The sequence below is a fragment of the Mastigoproctus giganteus genome, chromosome 8 (assembly GCF_048544385.1).
Source record: "Mastigoproctus giganteus isolate SK-2022 chromosome 8, ASM4854438v1, whole genome shotgun sequence".
Taxonomy (NCBI): Eukaryota; Metazoa; Arthropoda; class Arachnida; order Uropygi; family Thelyphonidae; genus Mastigoproctus; species Mastigoproctus giganteus.
The window spans coordinates 182,877,291-182,895,387 of NC_143582.1; the positions used below are offsets into that span (position 1 = coordinate 182,877,291).

The following is an 18,097-nucleotide window of genomic DNA, read 5'->3' on the forward strand; positions in this document are numbered from 1 at the left end:
GACAATTTTTGATTAGCAGTGGCAGAACTGCTAGAATCTGCGTACCTCAAAAGGAAAATAATCTGAGGGTGACAACACCAACCTATGACTAAGGTGAGTCTACTCTGTGTTACTGAACCAGTTTGGAAACTTTTATATCACAACTCCCAATACTAGTCTCAGAAAATTTTGCTTCTTTTTTTCTTTTCATTCCAAAGAAAAAAAGAAGCAAATATTACCATTTGAAAAACACTAAATTTCTACTAAAAGTTTTCAAAGTAAATACCTTTTTCCAAACTGAACCTTGTGGCGCTCTCTGAGACAAATAAATTGCCAATGAACAAAGGAGTCATAGAATGGATTAACGTCAGTAGTTATAAAAGAACGTCTCCAATCTACCTAAACAGAAAGATTAAACACACATCTAAATATTGCATTAAAATTTTTTATACATAATAGCTATGATAATGATCATAATCAAATAGGGTCAAAACCCTGTGGAATGATGAGTTCCTACCATAAAATAAGCTAAATCAAGAGTTTGCTAGTGTGACAAAATATAGCAGCACTCATTTAAAAGGATTCCACTTAAGGTATTATCCCATCCAAGAAGGTCAAATTTGATCCAAAAAAATGCTTTATTACTGTACTCTATGTATATTTTACACATCTAAAATAATTTTTGGCCTAAGTTTTGTTCAACATTTAAACTTACACACGTTTCACCAGTCTGCACAAAGTGCACTGCTATATAAGCATGCATATTAAGACTAGCCACAAACCCTAAATACATACTATTCACCTCTGACAACTATGTATATATGCTTTTTTTTTTTACTCTAGGCTTGCAAAGTTGAGATTTTTTTTTTTATTAATAAAGAAAAACTATTATTTTCCCTATAAGGGGAGACAAACCTCTCAGATGAAGCAACCTACATCATCACAAGTTATCTCAGTATTTCATTTCAAACAGAATTTCCTATCACTATTGAGATAGGAAAAAGTCAGTACTGTATATCAGGAGCTTATTATTCATCAATTTTCTGAAATTATCAAAAAGGAACTCAGAGTGTTTGCTTATAATGCATAAAAAGTTGTCCTGAGCCACTGAATTATAATCCTTCAGGGGTTTTGAAAAATATCCTAGGAAGAGAGTGAGGGGTTAGAAATTTAGACTTATTAAAATAAATTGAGGTAAAAGTTAAAATAAATTATTGTTTGGATTGAGTACTATCATTCACTACCCTGCAAACCTTTGTATTACAACTGAACTTTAAAATCAAAGTTCAATCAATATCATTAATAAATATCAGAAACAGTAAAGGACCACAGCTCACAACAAGTGATCCATGAATAGTAGTGAGTTTGTTTTTAATGAGGAAAATGAACTTTAGGGGATATGAGGAGATGAAACGTTCAGCAAAAGACAGAGATGTATGGTTGCAGTGACAAGGCGAAGCCTTTGGAGTTTGATGATGAAATAATTTATTACTAATACCACAGTACTCCAATATTCCTTGTTCCATGTTCCTTTACTGCCATGTTGGGCAATGAAAAGTTGTTCATGTTGGTGTGTCAAAGTGTGTTTTTGCAATGTTTAAGTGGAGCTTAGGAAAATATACAAAAAAAAAAAAAAAGTATAAAAAAAAAAGTTTAGAAGGAAAGAAAAACAATAATAAATTTAAGTAATTAAAATTTAAGTATAATTAAAAAGCATGGTGTTTGTGCTGTACTTCCAGAATACCTATAAATCTTGTAATTGCTGTTATAACAATGCCCGCAATCCACAGAACTATTAAAAAGCTACCATTGTATATTGTGTTTTATTCTTTTAGCTTTTATGTTTATTGTACATAATTTACAGTCATATTTATAAAACATCATACTATGTAATATATTTTAAACTTATGAGGAACATATTTTACATTAATGCTGATTGTGTACTCGATGACAATATGAGCAATGTGAGGTCTTGCAATGATGTAGCATCCACCTACCTGTGAGCAGTACAGCTCCATAGCAAGGTCCCATAAGTCGCGCGATGAAGCACAACATGCTTGTAAACCATTTCTTGAATGTCAAAAAAAAAAAAAAAAAAAAAAAAGGAATGGCCATAACCTTTCCTGCAGAAGCCACAACTTTTCCTTTTTTTTCAGTGTTGGTGATGATTTTGACTTCCAAATAGATCTTCGTTGCTTACTTTTTGGATTGGAATGATGAAGCCATGTCTCTTCTGCTGTCATCAACTTGTGCAGAACCTCACCTTCTTCAGTAACCATCTGTTGTAGCTCCTGACAAACCTCCATGTGAACTTGCTGTTGCTCATGTCTTGGAACCCAAGATGCACAAACACATGTGATATATATTTTCTTGAGATGGAAACAAACTTTGAGAGCAGCACGTTGTTTCTCATGTATCACATCCATTGTTATGTAAGCAAAAATGAACACGCATAAACATGACAAACTGCAAGGTCACGCTGTGCACGAGTCAACTGTGCAGTTGCTATGTGATGCAGCTTAGTTTGGTCTTTCCACAGCTCAGCTAGAAATAGAAAGCAGTGTGGGTGTTCACGAAAAATTGATTATTCTTTATTGAACAGCTCTTGTACACACATTCATAATTCCTAAGTCCATCACCCTTTCCCCCTCCATATTTTATCCAGACTTCTCATAATTAGCCCTCTATATGCCTTATTCCCCAAATAACTTTATTACAGACTAAATTATGTTTAGTTAAGCGTCAAGTTTCAGCAGTAATTTATAGTAATCTCATGCATGTTCCTTTATTGCCATTAATGCCATCATTTCTTTGAACATCCATTTTGATGTATACTTGGAACAATATTTTGCCATCCAATTTGTTCATGTCTGTTTTTCAGTATGCATTAAAAATTCAGTAGCTTCTAGATTTAGCAATTATATTTGCTAAAATGACTAGCTGGTTCCAATGAAAAAACTTCAAAAAATGTCCACAGTCACTGTAACCTCCTTCGTAAACACAAAATCTCTTGCCTTTGATAGCAGCTATTTCTTTGAATAACTCCCATGAACACACTGTGATCACTGCCTGCTAGTGATTACTTTACTTGAAGACTCTTAACATTTGATGAATCCATGCTGATAAAAAATATTGCTCTCCCCTTGAGGTATCTAATACAACAAGACAGAAAGCATACAACAAGAGAATTCAGAAAAGGCTGGTACTAAATAAGCAACCAACTTGTAAATATTAGTTAAAACTGATACCCTCCATTATAAGATTTTCTAATCTGCTGGTTCAAAATATTTGTTTGCATAGATATTCATTATACTCATCACACTGACTCATTTGGTCTAACAACACCCCTACTCTCTCTTTTTTTTTTTTTTTTTTTTAAATCATTTACATCAATACCAGACCAACTCAATATAATATTCACAAGTTCTGTCTATTAAGTGTTCCAGTTTTGAATTTATGCAATTCTTAATCAAAATGATGTTCCCTATATCACAGTGAGCCCATGTTTTTTATATTTCAATTATGTCGCAGTTAATGACTAAACAAATATGGTAAAACATCATTAATTACATATCAGTTTATTCAATATGTGATTTATTTCAAAGGTGATACAAATCCAAGAATAACAAAATAAGGTGTTTGAATTATGCATTTATATGCCAAGAACACAATGAAACACTCCCACTTTTTAACACTCTTTTCTTCTGGTCCTATGATTGTCGGCATTTTTTTTAAACATCTATAGCACTCCTATTTAAAATATTTTCCCACTTATACTATTTTTTTTATTAAGGTTATAAGAAAGAATAAATCCAGATATAGCCCTCCATCTTGAATTCCTAGAGTCTAGGAATCATTTATGGTGCAGCTTGTTTATTTCATAAATATCTTTTCCAGTGATGGTGACATTTCATTATTTCATATTTAACTTGAAGCTCTGAAGGTAGAAGGCTACTCTTTATAATTCAGTGTCTTCTTATTTATCAGTGTATTTGCATGTTTCTTTTATTGCTTTTTTTTTTAAATTCAACATTGTTTATCTGCTTCCTTCACACTGTTACAATAATTAACATGGCCATCAAATTTCATTAATGACAGCATTATGTTATTACTATATTTATCACATTTATACAATAATAGACAAGATATGCTCAATTTAATTTAATAAAATCTTTTTAAAAATTTCCGTTTTTTTGAAGAGCATTCAAAGAAAGCAAAAAATGCAAGCTTAGTATGTTAACTGTATTTTTAATTTAAATATAATAGAAAAATACTCACGATGTTTAGTTTAATTTTATAAAATCTTTTTAAAAATTTTTAATCCTGTCTAACAGCATTCAAAGAAAAACAAAGATGCCAAAAAATCAAGCTTATTACATTAACTGTGCATGTTTTTAATTTAAATATAAATCCATAATTATTGAAAAATCAGAGTTAAGTGGGTCGGAAAACTGCTAGCTTGGGGAGGATACACGGACTAATAGATTAAAAGTAGCCGCTGGCAGAGTTGAAAGTGATTCTTGCACTGCTTCTATTAAAATGAGCAGCAGCCTGGAAAACAAGGTGAAGGGGATTCCAGGGACTGCTGGGAGTCTTACATTGTCAAGCACTGATTCCATGAGGAATGTTTCCAGCCAATTGTCTTCGGATCTTCAATAAATTTAGGATCCACCCTGATAGGTTCTGTGAAGACAAGCCCTACAGGAAGGAAATCCTCATGAACTGCTACCAGATAATGAATCTATGATACTCACCTGCTCCTGGATATGACTGACTGACTTTTTTTTTTTTTTTTAACTTGCCTATTTGTATTTGACAAAGACTTTTTGTTGTTTGTTATTTGGTTTTTAGGAGCATTAGCAACTAAGGCCATATTGCTCTGGGATATGCGGTGGTCATTCCCTGACCTTTCCGCATCCTCTGTATTTGTGGTGACGGGCTCGAACCCCGGTCTAATCAACAAGCATGTGCGACGCACTGCTGCTCCTTCCCACCTGGCTACGGAGGTGCCTCAAGACTTTTTGCCTTCATGCAATTATATATTTTGTATATTACTGTATATTTTGTATATTATTGTATATTTAATCCTGTAAATATCTCTGGTCAAGCACGCATGTACTCTTGTTTATTGTACATGCGTTCCTTGCACCTTAGTCTGTAAATATTCACACCCTTCTGGCACACAGCCATCCCAGGGTGACCCAAGGTTTCTTGGGAAATAAACTGATTTCAATAATAATAATTATTATTGTGGATTAGGAAAAGGTGCATGTATACTTGTGTGTATACCAACGATAGGAATTTGGTAAATAAATTTGATAAATTTGAGGTGTTGATCAAAACTTCAAAGGCAGATATTGTTCGGATAATAGATATGTGGTGTCACACAGATATAAGGAATGCAGAACTGGAATTTGGGGAGTACAATGTGTACAGGAAGGATAGGAAGGGAGGAGGGTTATGCTATTGGTTAAGAAACACAAAATCCAAGGAAGTACAGCCAGTCAACATGGCTGGACAGTGCAGTGTTGGGTCAGTTAGGTGTGACATAAGCACTGGGAAAGCAAAATTGAGAGTAGGAGTGTGTTATAGGCCTAAAGACTCTGATGAGTATAATAAACAACTGTACAGAGAAATAGAGTCGGCCAGTAAATCAGAGTGTCTTATAATGGGGGAATTTAATTTCCCAGATATTGATTGGAATTTGTGGGTTGGTCATTCACACACTAACAAGGCTTTTGTGGATTTATTGGATGATTGTTTTCTACAGCAGCATGTTTGGGAGGCAACTAGAGGGAGTAATAGTCTTGATCTGATTATCAGTAGTGATTCTTCATGCATTAAGAATCTGCAGATAAAGGAACCACTAGGTGACAGTGATCACAGTGTGCGGAACTGGGATCTACTCAGAGGTAACTACCATCAGGGGTAAAGGGAAGGGTTTTTCCTTTCGTAAAGGTGACTACGGTGGTCTGAGACAGTATTTAAATTCTATACGGTTAGACCAACTGATGATGGTACCAACAGCATTCAAAATGGGAACCGTTCAAAGAATTAATCTTGGAAGATACTAGGTTTTTCATACCAACTAAGAAATATTGTTCAAGATTTAGGCCTAAACGAACTAATGCAGATGAACTAATTAGACATGTGGCAGAGAAGAAAAATGAATGGGATACATATAAATTAACAGGTGACACAGAAGCCTATGACAGATATAAGATGGTCTGTAACCAAGTCACAAAAGAGGTTAGGCAGGCAAAGGCAGATTACAAGAAATCTTTGGCAAAGGATGCAAAGAAAAACAGCAAAGAGTTCTTTACTTATATAAACTCTAGAAGAAAGGGAGTGAATCAGATTGGTCCACTTGATATCGATGGTTCAACTGTTGTTGATCCTGCCCAGGTAGCTAACGAACTAAATGAATATTTTGCATCTACATTCACACATGGAGTTATTCAGGGAGCAGAATGCCAGAGGTGTATTAAACTCTGGCAGTAAGCTAGATAATCTTGTAATAACTGAGAGTAAAGGGGAGGAGAAATTGCTGAAGATAAACATAAGAAAGGCACCTGGGGGTGGATGGAATCTATCCATTTATATTAAAGGAGGCAGCAAAGAAGTAAGCAAACCCTTAGCCATAATTATGAGAGCTTCCTTGGACTCAGGGGAAGTACCCATGGATTGGAGATGTGCAAATGTGACCTCAATTCACAAAGGAGGATCAAAGCACGACACAAGTAATTATAGACCTTTAACTTCTGTTCCAGGAAAATTAATGGAGGCACTGGTTAAAGAAGCAATGCAGGATCATCTAGACAAGACTTCAGTTATAGCTCGGACACAGCATGGTTTTGTTAAAGAGAAGTCTTGTCTGACCAATTTGATTGGATACTATGATGTGGTCACAAAGGAACTGGATGGAGGGAATAACTTTGATATCATATATTTGGATCTTAGAAAGGCTTTTGATACTGTTGCACATGGAAGACTGCTGCACAAATTGGAGCAGTGTGGCATTGGAGGCAAATTGCTGCTATGGATAAAGGGATGGTAGAGTGAAAATCAATGGACACTGCTCTTCGTGGACTAATGTTATTAGTGGAGTTCCCCAGGGTTCAGTGTTACGTCCATTGTTGTTTTCTGTATTCATTAATGATATCGATGATGGTATATCAGGCTTAATGTCCAAGTTTGCAGAAGACATGACGGTTGGCAGGGTTTTTAATGACACTAACGACAGTACACTGCTACAACAGGATCTAGAAAAGTTGTGCAGATAGGCTGAGAGGTGGCAACTGAAGTTTAACATTGACAAATGTAAAGTACTACACACGGGAAGCAGTAACCCCAGAGTAACGTATCAACTGTGTGGTACTACACTGACTGGTAGAGAGTGAAAAGGAACCTGGGGGTAATTGTGCATGCAGATATGAAGTTTTCTGAGCAGTGCAGATGGTCTGCAAGATTACCTCATGGTGTCTTGTCAATGATATACAGGAATTCTTCTAGAAGGATAAAGAGGTGATATCCCCTTGTATAAGGCAACGGTCAGGCCACACCTTGAGTACTGTATACAGGTCTGGAGGCCTCATTTTAAGAAGGATGTAGAGCTGTTGGAACGAGTACAGAGAAGAGCAACAAGATTAGTGAATGGAACAAAGGGTTGCTCTTACGAAGAATACCTTAAGTTTTGCAGATTACAGTGTCTTGAGATTAGGCACCTGTGAGTGATCTGATTGAGGTGTATAAAGTCTTGAATGGTTTGAGCATGCTCAATGCTGATGGGATTCTTCCTCTTGCTCAGAATAATCACCTGAGAGGGCATAAATTCAAATTGAGGAAAGACAGTTGTAGGATAGTGTGTGGAAGTTTACCTTTAGACAGCAGGTGTTAATTGCTGGAACAAACTTTCATCTGTCATTGTAGAAGTTGATAGCTTAAATAGATTCACGGCAGAACTAGACAAACATTTGGAGTGAGTGAGTGGATGGGTGAAATGAGAAGGGTGTGTGTGTGTGTGTGTTTTTTTTTTGGCTGATGCTATATAAAAACTTGCTTTCTTGTATCATGTTCCTTTGCTAATGCTAAGATACACAACAGGTAACCAATCAATGTTACCTAGCAAAATATTAATGTAAATGAAAAGCCTTCAAAAAGTGGTCCCAATCTTGCTAATAGTGCTCTTTGGGTTGGTCCCTTTAAAAATACTATAATGGGAGTTTACTATAATACATAAACCCACACTATCCTGATTATAAGACTAAAAAATCTATATTGCTAATGAAGATTTGAAAATGAAAACTGAATAGTGACATTTATTAAAACTACTGCATGAATACTGATGTTTTGGAAATAAACTAACTGGTTGAAAAATTGCACTTAAGAGAAGTGAGTAAAGTTTTGAGACATGATTTGTTCTGCTAAAATAAAATAAATACAGGGTTGTTAAAATTAAAGTATCCCTGTGTAGAAGGCTCTGGAGCGAGTTCTAAGGCTGTACTGAAGAGAAATTTGGACAACAGGTACAACGAAGAATGTGGTCGCAATTTATTCGGTAAAAAAAATTAGTTACAAAATTTGTCACTATATGGTGCTGTGGCAATACAAATCACATGAACAGTGCTACAATTGTTCAATGTGTCCTCCATTTTGGTCAACAACAGTTTCCATTTGAAGAACAGCATTTTCTACAGCAGAACGTAATATGTCAACTGGAATAGCCAGCACATGACGTCTAATGCTGTCCTTCAGATCTGCCAGAGTTTGACATCCTTTCCGATACACCTGGTTCTTCAAAAAATCCCACAACCAGAAGTCGCATGGGGTGAAGTCCAGTGATCGGGGTGGCCAAGATGTCTGGAAACAACGGCTGATGACCCATTCGTCTATAAAGTGTTGCCTTAGCAATCTTTGGACACAACAGTGGATGTGGCGTGGCGCACCATCTTGCACCCACATTGTTCATCTCTGGTATTGCTAAATTTGCCAACATTTTTATAATATCACTGTCCAGTGACGGAGCAGGTGCGGGGTCCAGTCGGTGTTACCCGTTAAAAAAAATATGACCCAATCACGAATGTGGCTGTAAATCCATACCACACTGTCACTTTTGGAGAATGCAAAACAGGACCTCTTGGATAACTCAAGGGTTTTCTGTTGCCCAAATGCAACAGTTGTGCATATTCACTTGTCCATTTAAGCAGAAGTGGGCTTCGTCGGTCCAAAGGATGTTCCATGGCCAAGTGATATCCACTGTCATTTGTGCCAGAAACTGAAGTGTGTATGTGAAATGAATATCTGCATCACCATGCTTTAGCTGCTGTAGCATGCGCATCTTGTAAGGACAGTACCGCAACACCTGACACATTACTAGCCTTACAGTGGAAAATGGAATGTCCACTTCACGAGAAATAGCTGGCACACTTGCGCTACCACATGGAGATTGACTTGATAAATCCACAACAGCCATAGCCACATCTTCAACACAAGAGGAGTCTATTCGTTTTTGACCTCTACCTGGTTGAACACCAAGATGCCCTGTCGCTTCAAATTTCGCAATCATTTTGCGGACAGCACAGTCATAGGTCCACGACTTATGTGCTTCTGAAGCTGGAATTCTATAATAGCTGCAGCTGCATTGTTGCTGTTCTGATAGCACAGTTTCACAAATAGCATCTTTTCCTGCAATGCTGTTGGCAATGCTGCTGTTGTGCAGACAAACATCTACTGTTTGATTTTGAAGAGACTGCTTTGTTTTTATACAGTACAGTAGAGCTGAGTAGTGGTACTATGCTAATAACTTACGATTAAGCAAATAATGTAAGTTATTTGCATAATCGTAACCAAGATAGTTACGTGCCATACAGTGACAAATTTTGTAACTAATTTTTTCCCCCCCAATAAATGGCAAGCGCATTCTTTATTGTACCTGTTGTCCAAATTTTTCTTTGGTACAAGCCTTAGAACTCGCTCCAGAGCCCTCTACGTAGGGATACTTTAATTTTAACAACCCTGTATTTTAATACTTCAATAATACTAAACACATTTAACATCTTGTGGAAGGTAATAGCTTATTTACCTTTACTCCCATTGACTGCAAATCTTTTACAGCAAGAGGAGGAAAATAATTCAACCAGTAATCAGGATCAGCAAACCTTTTTATTTCTTCATCTGTTAGGCCTAAAGATTTCATAATCTGCCATTGGTAACGAGCAGCCCCACTCTTTGCTACTGCTTTGCTCTGTAAAAAATAAAAAAGGTTTGTAGGATTTATAACCTAGTGTGTTGTACAGAGTCAAAATGGTCAGGAGCATGGTGCAGTAGCACATGCTCTTTGAGTATACCGGAGTCAAGCCTGTGAATGCTAAATATGATTAACATTTATATTGATTAATTTATTGCAACTTCCACTGATCTGGTGGTCGTGCCGGAGTATAAATAAGATTTTTTTTTTTTTTTAAATATTTCAGCAATTTGTGCTCCACACAGCTGAAACTTGTAATATTTGTTGTTGAAAATGTTTCCTTTGAATTCTCTACCGACAATTCCAGAAATTGTCTGCTAATTATTGCACAATGAGGAAAATTCATAATTAAGTTAAACCTAATTATATGCACATGGTGATTGATATAAGTCATGAAGAATTATTGATAGTAAGTGTGCCTTATTGCTGCAGGCTTTTCTCCAATCAGTAATTTCAAGACATTGAAATTTCTTGATTTCAAGAAATTTCAATCATCAATGTCTTGAAACCACTCTGGTTTCAAGACATTGATGTACCATTTGGAATCACACTGATTCCGTGCATGCACTTCACATTTCATATAGCAAGCGCCCCTGTTAGTGAAATGCTGTGGTGTAATCAAACTGGCGATTGAAAGGCATGGCTTTTAAATTTGCATTCGCTTGTCAACAGACATAAAGGGAATTTAAATATTCAAAAATTAATATGGAACATAGATTTTTTTTTACAGATGTGTTCGGAAAAAGATAGAATACCTATCTTTTTCTATAGACTTCCTAATTCATTTCACAAATATACACAGTCTCAATTCCAATCTCAACGATGTCCATTTCCACTTGCAGTCTACCAAACCCCATGTACTTTTTCTGACTGAATTTCAGTTATCAGTTGATTCAACTACTGCTCATCTCAGATGTCCAAATTATTTGCTGTATGATTCCTTTCGCCTCAAAGGTGGTACTTGTGCATATGTCCGTTCTGATATTCCCTGTCAGAGACTTGGCAATTTGGAGTCTCCTCTCTTTGATCTTCTCTGGCTTAAAATCTCTCTACCTCATTGTGTAAAATTTATCTGTTGTCTCTACCGTTCTCCCAACTCCACTAATCACTTGGAGCTCTTTGACTTTCTCTCTTTGCAACTTGACTTTCTCCAGTCCAGCTTTCCTAACAGTGAGGTAATTTTCCTTGGTGATTTTAACGTTCACAACTCCAGCTGGCTTCCGTTTTCTAGTCACACCGACCCAGCAGTTCGAGATGCTGAGGCTTTTGCAATTACTAATGACCTAGCACAGACTGTTCATTTACCTACAAGAATACCGGACAATCCTAATCATACAGCCAATACGCTTGATCTTTTTCTCACAAACAACCCTTCTAAGTACAAGGTTGAAGTGAGAGGTCCTTTAGGCACTTCAAATCACAACTTGGTGATTGTCTCTTCTCCAATGGAACCTTTATCTCATGGCTATTCCCAACCTCGTATTGTTTGGCATTACAAGAATACAAAATGGGATGACCTGCGAGACTTCTTTTCTTCTTTTCCTTGGTCTGATTACTGTTTCAAAACTTCTGATGTCAACGTTTGCTCAGATCGTGTCAGTGAAATTATTCTTGCAGGAATGGAATCATTTATCCCACACTCCACTTTAAAATCTCGTCCTTTATCTAAACCTTGGTTTTCCAATAAATGTGCTAAGGCTGTCCAAGAGAAGAATGTTGCATATCGTAATTGGCTTGTTTCTAATTCTTCAGTTTCATTTTCTGCCTACACCAAAGCTCGCAACAATTGTAAAGCAGTTATTAATCAGTCCAAACTACAGTTTGAACAGGCTAAGAGTAGAAAACTTGATTCTTGCCCTAATGTTAACCGAGCATTCTGGTCTCTTGCCAAAGCTATTGGCAGCAACTTTTGCCCATCTCTGCTCCCACCTCTGTCCAAACCAGATGGTTCTGTTGTCACTTCAGCCATGGATAAAGCTGACCTGCTAGCATCCCATTTTTCTTCGAGCTCATGTATTAATGATCTTGGTAAAACACCTCCCACCATTCCTAACACGCTCCATTCAATGCCTCCTGTGGTCTTCCGTCAAAAGGATATCAGAAGGATTTTGATGAATATTGATGCTAAGAAAGCTCCAGGTCCTGATGGTATTTCTCCACTTGTTCTCAAAACCTGTGCTCCTGAACTTACTCCTATTCTTTGCAGCCTTTTTTCACTTTCTTATTCCAAAGGTGTTTTTCCTTCTGCTTGGAAATTTGCTCATATCCAGCCAGTTCCTAAAAAGGGTTACAAATCCCTCCCATGCAATTATCGTCCCATTGCAATTACTTCTACTCTTTCTAAAGTAATGGAGAAATCAATTAACCGCCAACTCTTAAACTACCTAGAAACCTTCCGTCTGATCAACAATCGCCAGTATGGATTCCGTCAGTGTCGATCCACTGGTGATATTCTGGCTTATGTTACCCATTTATGGACTAATTCAATGGAAAGGTTCGGTGAAACACAAGTAGTTGCTCTTGACATCTCAAAGGCTTTTGATCGTGTTTGGCATAAAGGTCTTCTAGATGGCTCTCTGTCTTCTAACTTCTCCACTAATGCCGGTGTCCCCCAAGGTTCAGTTCTTTCCCCCACTCTTTTCCTCTTGAATATCAATGACCTTCTTCCATTGACTGGAAATCCTATCCATATGTTTGCCGATGATAGCACATTGCATTCAACTTTCCATTTTGAGAAACCTTGTCCTGCTCAATCAGCTTCAACTTCTCGAAAATGTGCTACCAATTCCTTAAATGCCGATCTTCAGGTAATTCTCCAGTGGGGCAAAGACAACTTAGTTGATTTCAACCCTTCTAAAACTCAGTCTTGTCTTATATCTCGCAAAAAGGATTCTTCTGCTGCTATGCTTATCTTTAGTGACACTCCGATTTCTAGGCAAAATGATATATCTCTTTTAGGGATTACCCTGACTTCTAATCTCTCTTGGCACAAGCACATTACAAATATTGCTTCCTCTGCATCTAAAAAACTTGGTTTTCTCTTTCGCTCTCAGCATTACTTTTCTTCCAAACAGCTGCTCACTCTGTATAAATCGCAAATCCACCCTGCCATGGAATATTGTTCCCACATCTGGGGTGGTGCCCCCAAAACCTCTCTCAGGCTTCTTGATTCCATTCAGAAGAGGGCAGTTAGGTTAATTAATGATTCATCTCTAACAGAGTCTCTCCACTCGCTTTCTCATAGACGCACTGTTTTTGCTGCATGCCTCTTCTACAAATACTTCCATGGGCACTGTTCTTCTGAATTGGCTTCTATAATTCCCGATCTCTCTTTCAAAACAGTCCGAACACGTGCCGCCACCAGCCAACATCCATTTACTGTCCAACTTCAAACCCACAGAACCAACTTTTCATCTTCCTCGTTTATTCATTCAACTGCCGTTTTCTGGAACAACCTTCCTTCATACGTATTTCCTGAAAATTACAATCTACAGAAGTTCAAGTCCAATATCAACAAATATCTTCTTTCGTCTTCTCAACCTCCAACCCAAGCACGGTACTAAGTACTATAGGTTCTAATACCTCTCGTGTTTGGGGTTCTCATAAAAAAAAAAAAAAAAAAAAAAAATATATATACGTGGTGTCAAATAAATTAACAATTTTGAATTTTTTTTTGCTGATTTTTCCTATTTTTTTGTACACAGGGGATTTCATATTTTTCAGGGATTGCTGACATGTTAAATGTGCTACAGACACACTGAAGATTCAGAAACATTCAGGCATTCATGCCTGAATGTTTCTGAAACAATATTCAAATATTTTAAAATTAGATCTGTTTGTATCAATTTTTTAGTTTCCTTCAGAAAGTCTTGAAAATATCCAATGCATATGCACTAGATTTCAATATGATAAATTGCATTTTCCAACCAAATTAAGTGGTTCTCCTACAAATTTAAGTTGTAATTTTTTAAATCGTTGTTTTATTTATCATTCAATAAATAATAAATAAATAAACAAACAATCTTTATTGTACAGGAAATGGGTATGATAGTGCCCATCATGGCAATAATACCAGCCTTTTAGACAAAGTTAGCACAAAAATAACATCACAGATAACAAAAAATACAACATCAAAGGACAAGGATTAGAAGGCAAAAGTAATCATATGCAGTTGGCCAATCAAAGTAGTTAAACATAAGACATGAGGTTATCAGGAATTTATTTATACACACGTCAGTGTCCATGGATATCATGTTATAAGATTGTACCAGTTATTGCTGTATTATATCTAGTTTCTTCGAACGACTTCCCAAATAAAAACAACCTGCTTAACTCCCTTGACACATAATGCCTTAGCAACACCACATCCTGAGTATTATCTGTGGGAAGAGGGTTAAGAAGATTCATTCTTTACTTCTAATTGGTGGAAAATTTCAGATCTGGATAGCATTTGGGTGGGCAGGAATCAGTCTGATAAGGCAAGCCTGTTGGAGCTAGTAACCAGCACAAGTATGGCTCAAAACTGGAGATTGGAAAATCTGCCAAGTGTAGCTTTCTACAACATTCAGCTGGGAGATCAATCTGAAAATTATCTTTGCAGTGAAGACAAGTCTTTTTGATGTGAAAACATCTATAGCGGCACCTAACAATGGAATGTAACAGAAATGCAAATGTTGTGGTTATATTGTTCCAATCATACTTCCAATCATAACAGCAGGAATGCTGTTACTACTGCAGAAGTATGATTTCAATAATACAAATATTTCACCACAACATTTGCATTTCTGTTACACTCCTTGGCTTGGAAGAGATTAGCGAAATCCAAGCCAAGGATGTTTTCGCGTAAAACATCTTTTGTGCGTACAGGGCACACACGCTTTAATTTTTTTTCCTCAACCAAGGATGTTAGTCTTGGTATCTTGGGTCCATTTGCCATTTGATTTGTTCTCTGGGCGGAAGAAAATTGGAGCTTATATGAGGCCCAATCTCAGTAACCAGTATTCTGCCGCATATATTTTCTTCACATTGACTGAAGCAGCAGACACCCAGGTTTTGACACTACAAAGAATTAATGAATATACAGTTTGGGATCATGAACTTGAGTCAGCTGACAGTAGTTAATCCAGTCAGCTGACAGGATTACCTACTGGAGTTAATCCAGTTTAATCTGAAGCTTGTCAATGTGATGGCTAAAGGTCAGTTTTGGGACTGAATGTTACTCTGGTGCGAGCACCAACTTTTAGAAATCAGAAACCAAAAAATTTTAATACAGACTTGTACTTGACTGAAAGAACTTAAGTGGGAAAAAAAAGTCCATTTTATTGAGAATTATTATATATACTTAAATGTACATGTTAAGCCTAATGGACAGTTTCATTAATTTATTTTACAGAGTTAATTAAAAATTGTCAGTAACATAAAATTTTGATAAAAGAATGAAAATAATACTACTAACAGAATCTAACAATTTAAAATATGAAAGTAACAAGTGAAAAAATACACCGCAATGTAACAAAATTTACAACAGAGAAAATATTAAGTTGAGGTTCCAATAACTGCTCAATCATTAAATGAAAAGAAGGAAAAGGGGGAAAAATGCTAAACAAAAGTAAAGGGTGGTCATAAAGTAACAATGTATAATTTTTTGATGTAAATATATTAATAATACATTTATTTTATTATTTTATTAATATTTAATATATTAATAAAATATTTAATTAAAAATGCTAAACAAAAGTACAGGGTGGTCATAAAGTAACAATGCAAAAATATGTAAATTATGTAAATATAATAAAATATTTAAATCTTTTATATTATATTTTAGCTTTTTAAGAAAGCATTATTTTTAAATATTAATAAATAATCAATAATAGTTATTGATAATTATTTTCTGATGTAAATATTTTGATGTATATATTAATTATATAGAAGGAAGCATAATAACCAAGTTTTGCTGCAGAACTTCACTAGACTCTGGAGAGAGACCCTTGGACTGGAGAAGCGCTAATGCATCACTAGTACATAAAGGTGATTCTGAGAGTAGAGTAAAGTGGCCATCGACCAGCCAGTCTTAACTTCAGGCAGCAAAAAATCACAGAGACATTAATCAAGAGTGCAATACAGGATCATTTAGACAAAATATGGAATTCTAAATGAAACACAGCATGGTTTTTGTAAAGGGAAAATCATGTTTAACTAACCTGGCTGGCTATTTTGACAGAGTTACTCATGAACCAGATGCAGGAAATAAGCATTTGACTCCATCCTGCATGATGGGTTACTATACAAGTCGGAACACATCAAAATCGGAAGGAATAATCATTAGAAGGATTGTAGGAAGCTTGCAGAACAGGAGGCACAGGGTTGTGATTTACAGTTATTCTTTCGATAAGGCTTATGTAACAAGTGAGGAACCATAGAAACATCAGTGGTCCCAGTACCAACCCAAGGATTGGTACTGGGACCACTGAGGTTTCTGATTTTCCTAAATGACACTGACAAAAGGGATACAGGGCATGATGTCAAAATGTGCAGATGATGTCAAGATCAGCAGAGTAGTTAATGATCAGAGCCAAGCAAAGCTTCATCGGGACGACGACAACAACAACAATACAGGTAATCAGAAAAGTGGCAGCTATGTTTTAATGCAGCAAAATGAAATGTCTTATCAATCCCAAAATAACTTGTACACTTGGTGGAGTTGAGCTAAAATCAGAGGAGGAAGAAAGGAATTTGAGTATTATGATACAGTCAGACATGAAGTTCTCCAAGTAGTGTAAGCAGCGAAGAAGGTCCATGGTGTCCTATTGGTGATTTATCATATATCTGCCCCACTGTATAAGGAAATTGTAAGACCACACTAAGAATACTATATTCAAATACTGTGATAAATATGTGAGCTACAGAGTTTGAAAACTGAGCACCTCAGAGGAGATTTAACTGAGATGTATAAGACACAGAAGTGAAAGTAAAATGAATGAGGATGTAATTTTCACTGTTACAAATGAATCCAGAATTGAAATTACAGGGGAAGAGACTGGATTGTGGGAAGTTTACTTTTAGCCAGCTAATTATTAATTACTGGAATTAGTTACCTCCACAGGGACTGTGGCAGAAAACTTTGGGAGATTCAAAGGTCAGCTGGATATGCGAGAAGGGAGTCAAATAGGTAGTTCATGCTATTTTATTACTTACCTGTTATTATTTTTAATTTTTGAGCAGTGCAGCAAAAGCTTAGTGCTTCCTTGCACCACTTGTATAATACTAATATTTAGACCACTCGGCTACGGAGGCCATAGCCGAGTGGTCAGGAGTGGGAGTGCACATGATCTTTGAGTAGATTGGAGTTCAAGCCCCTGACTGTTAAATACAGTCGTTCTGCCAATCCACACTGGACCAGCATGGCAGATTATGGTCCATTTCCCTCAGCATGAATTATTGAGGAGGCTTCCATCCTGCAGTGGGTTGATAATGGCTGCAGTTTACCATTTTTTAAAATTTTTTTTTTTTTAATGCTAATAAGGAATATATATATTAGTGTACATATACTATTACTAAAGCAGATAAAAGATAAACATCATATACCATGGTCTGCACATATGTGCAGTGGAATTCCCAGTTGGCAAAGCGAGGCTCTTCTTGGAAAAATGGATTAGAAGCCATAGCATTATTACTGTTATTAAAACAGTAATAATGCTATGGCTTCTCTCAAAACCAAAAGAAGAGAACAGAGAATGAAGAAAAGCAAAGGTCCTTGTTCAAATTACCATCTCATCCTTTAAACATCAATACCACTGTATTGATGTTTAAAGAGACTGGATGTGCTGATAAAAATAAGACCATCCTTGAACAGTCAAAAATCATTGTTGAATT

At 36.3% G+C, this 18,097-nt stretch overlaps 1 protein-coding gene across 1 annotated transcript in view; it reads right to left on the reverse strand.

Moving 5' to 3' along the window:
- The window catches only part of LeuRS (Leucyl-tRNA synthetase), a 248,471-nt gene that overhangs the window by 188,143 nt on the left and 42,231 nt on the right, over positions 1-18,097 (reverse strand). The window contains exons 5-6 of the mRNA XM_090379080.1: positions 10,061-10,222; positions 266-378 (exon numbers count right to left, since the gene is read on the reverse strand). Of these exons, the coding sequence (XP_090235206.1) occupies positions 266-378; positions 10,061-10,222 (275 nt within the window). The remainder of the gene's footprint in view (positions 1-265; positions 379-10,060; positions 10,223-18,097) is intronic.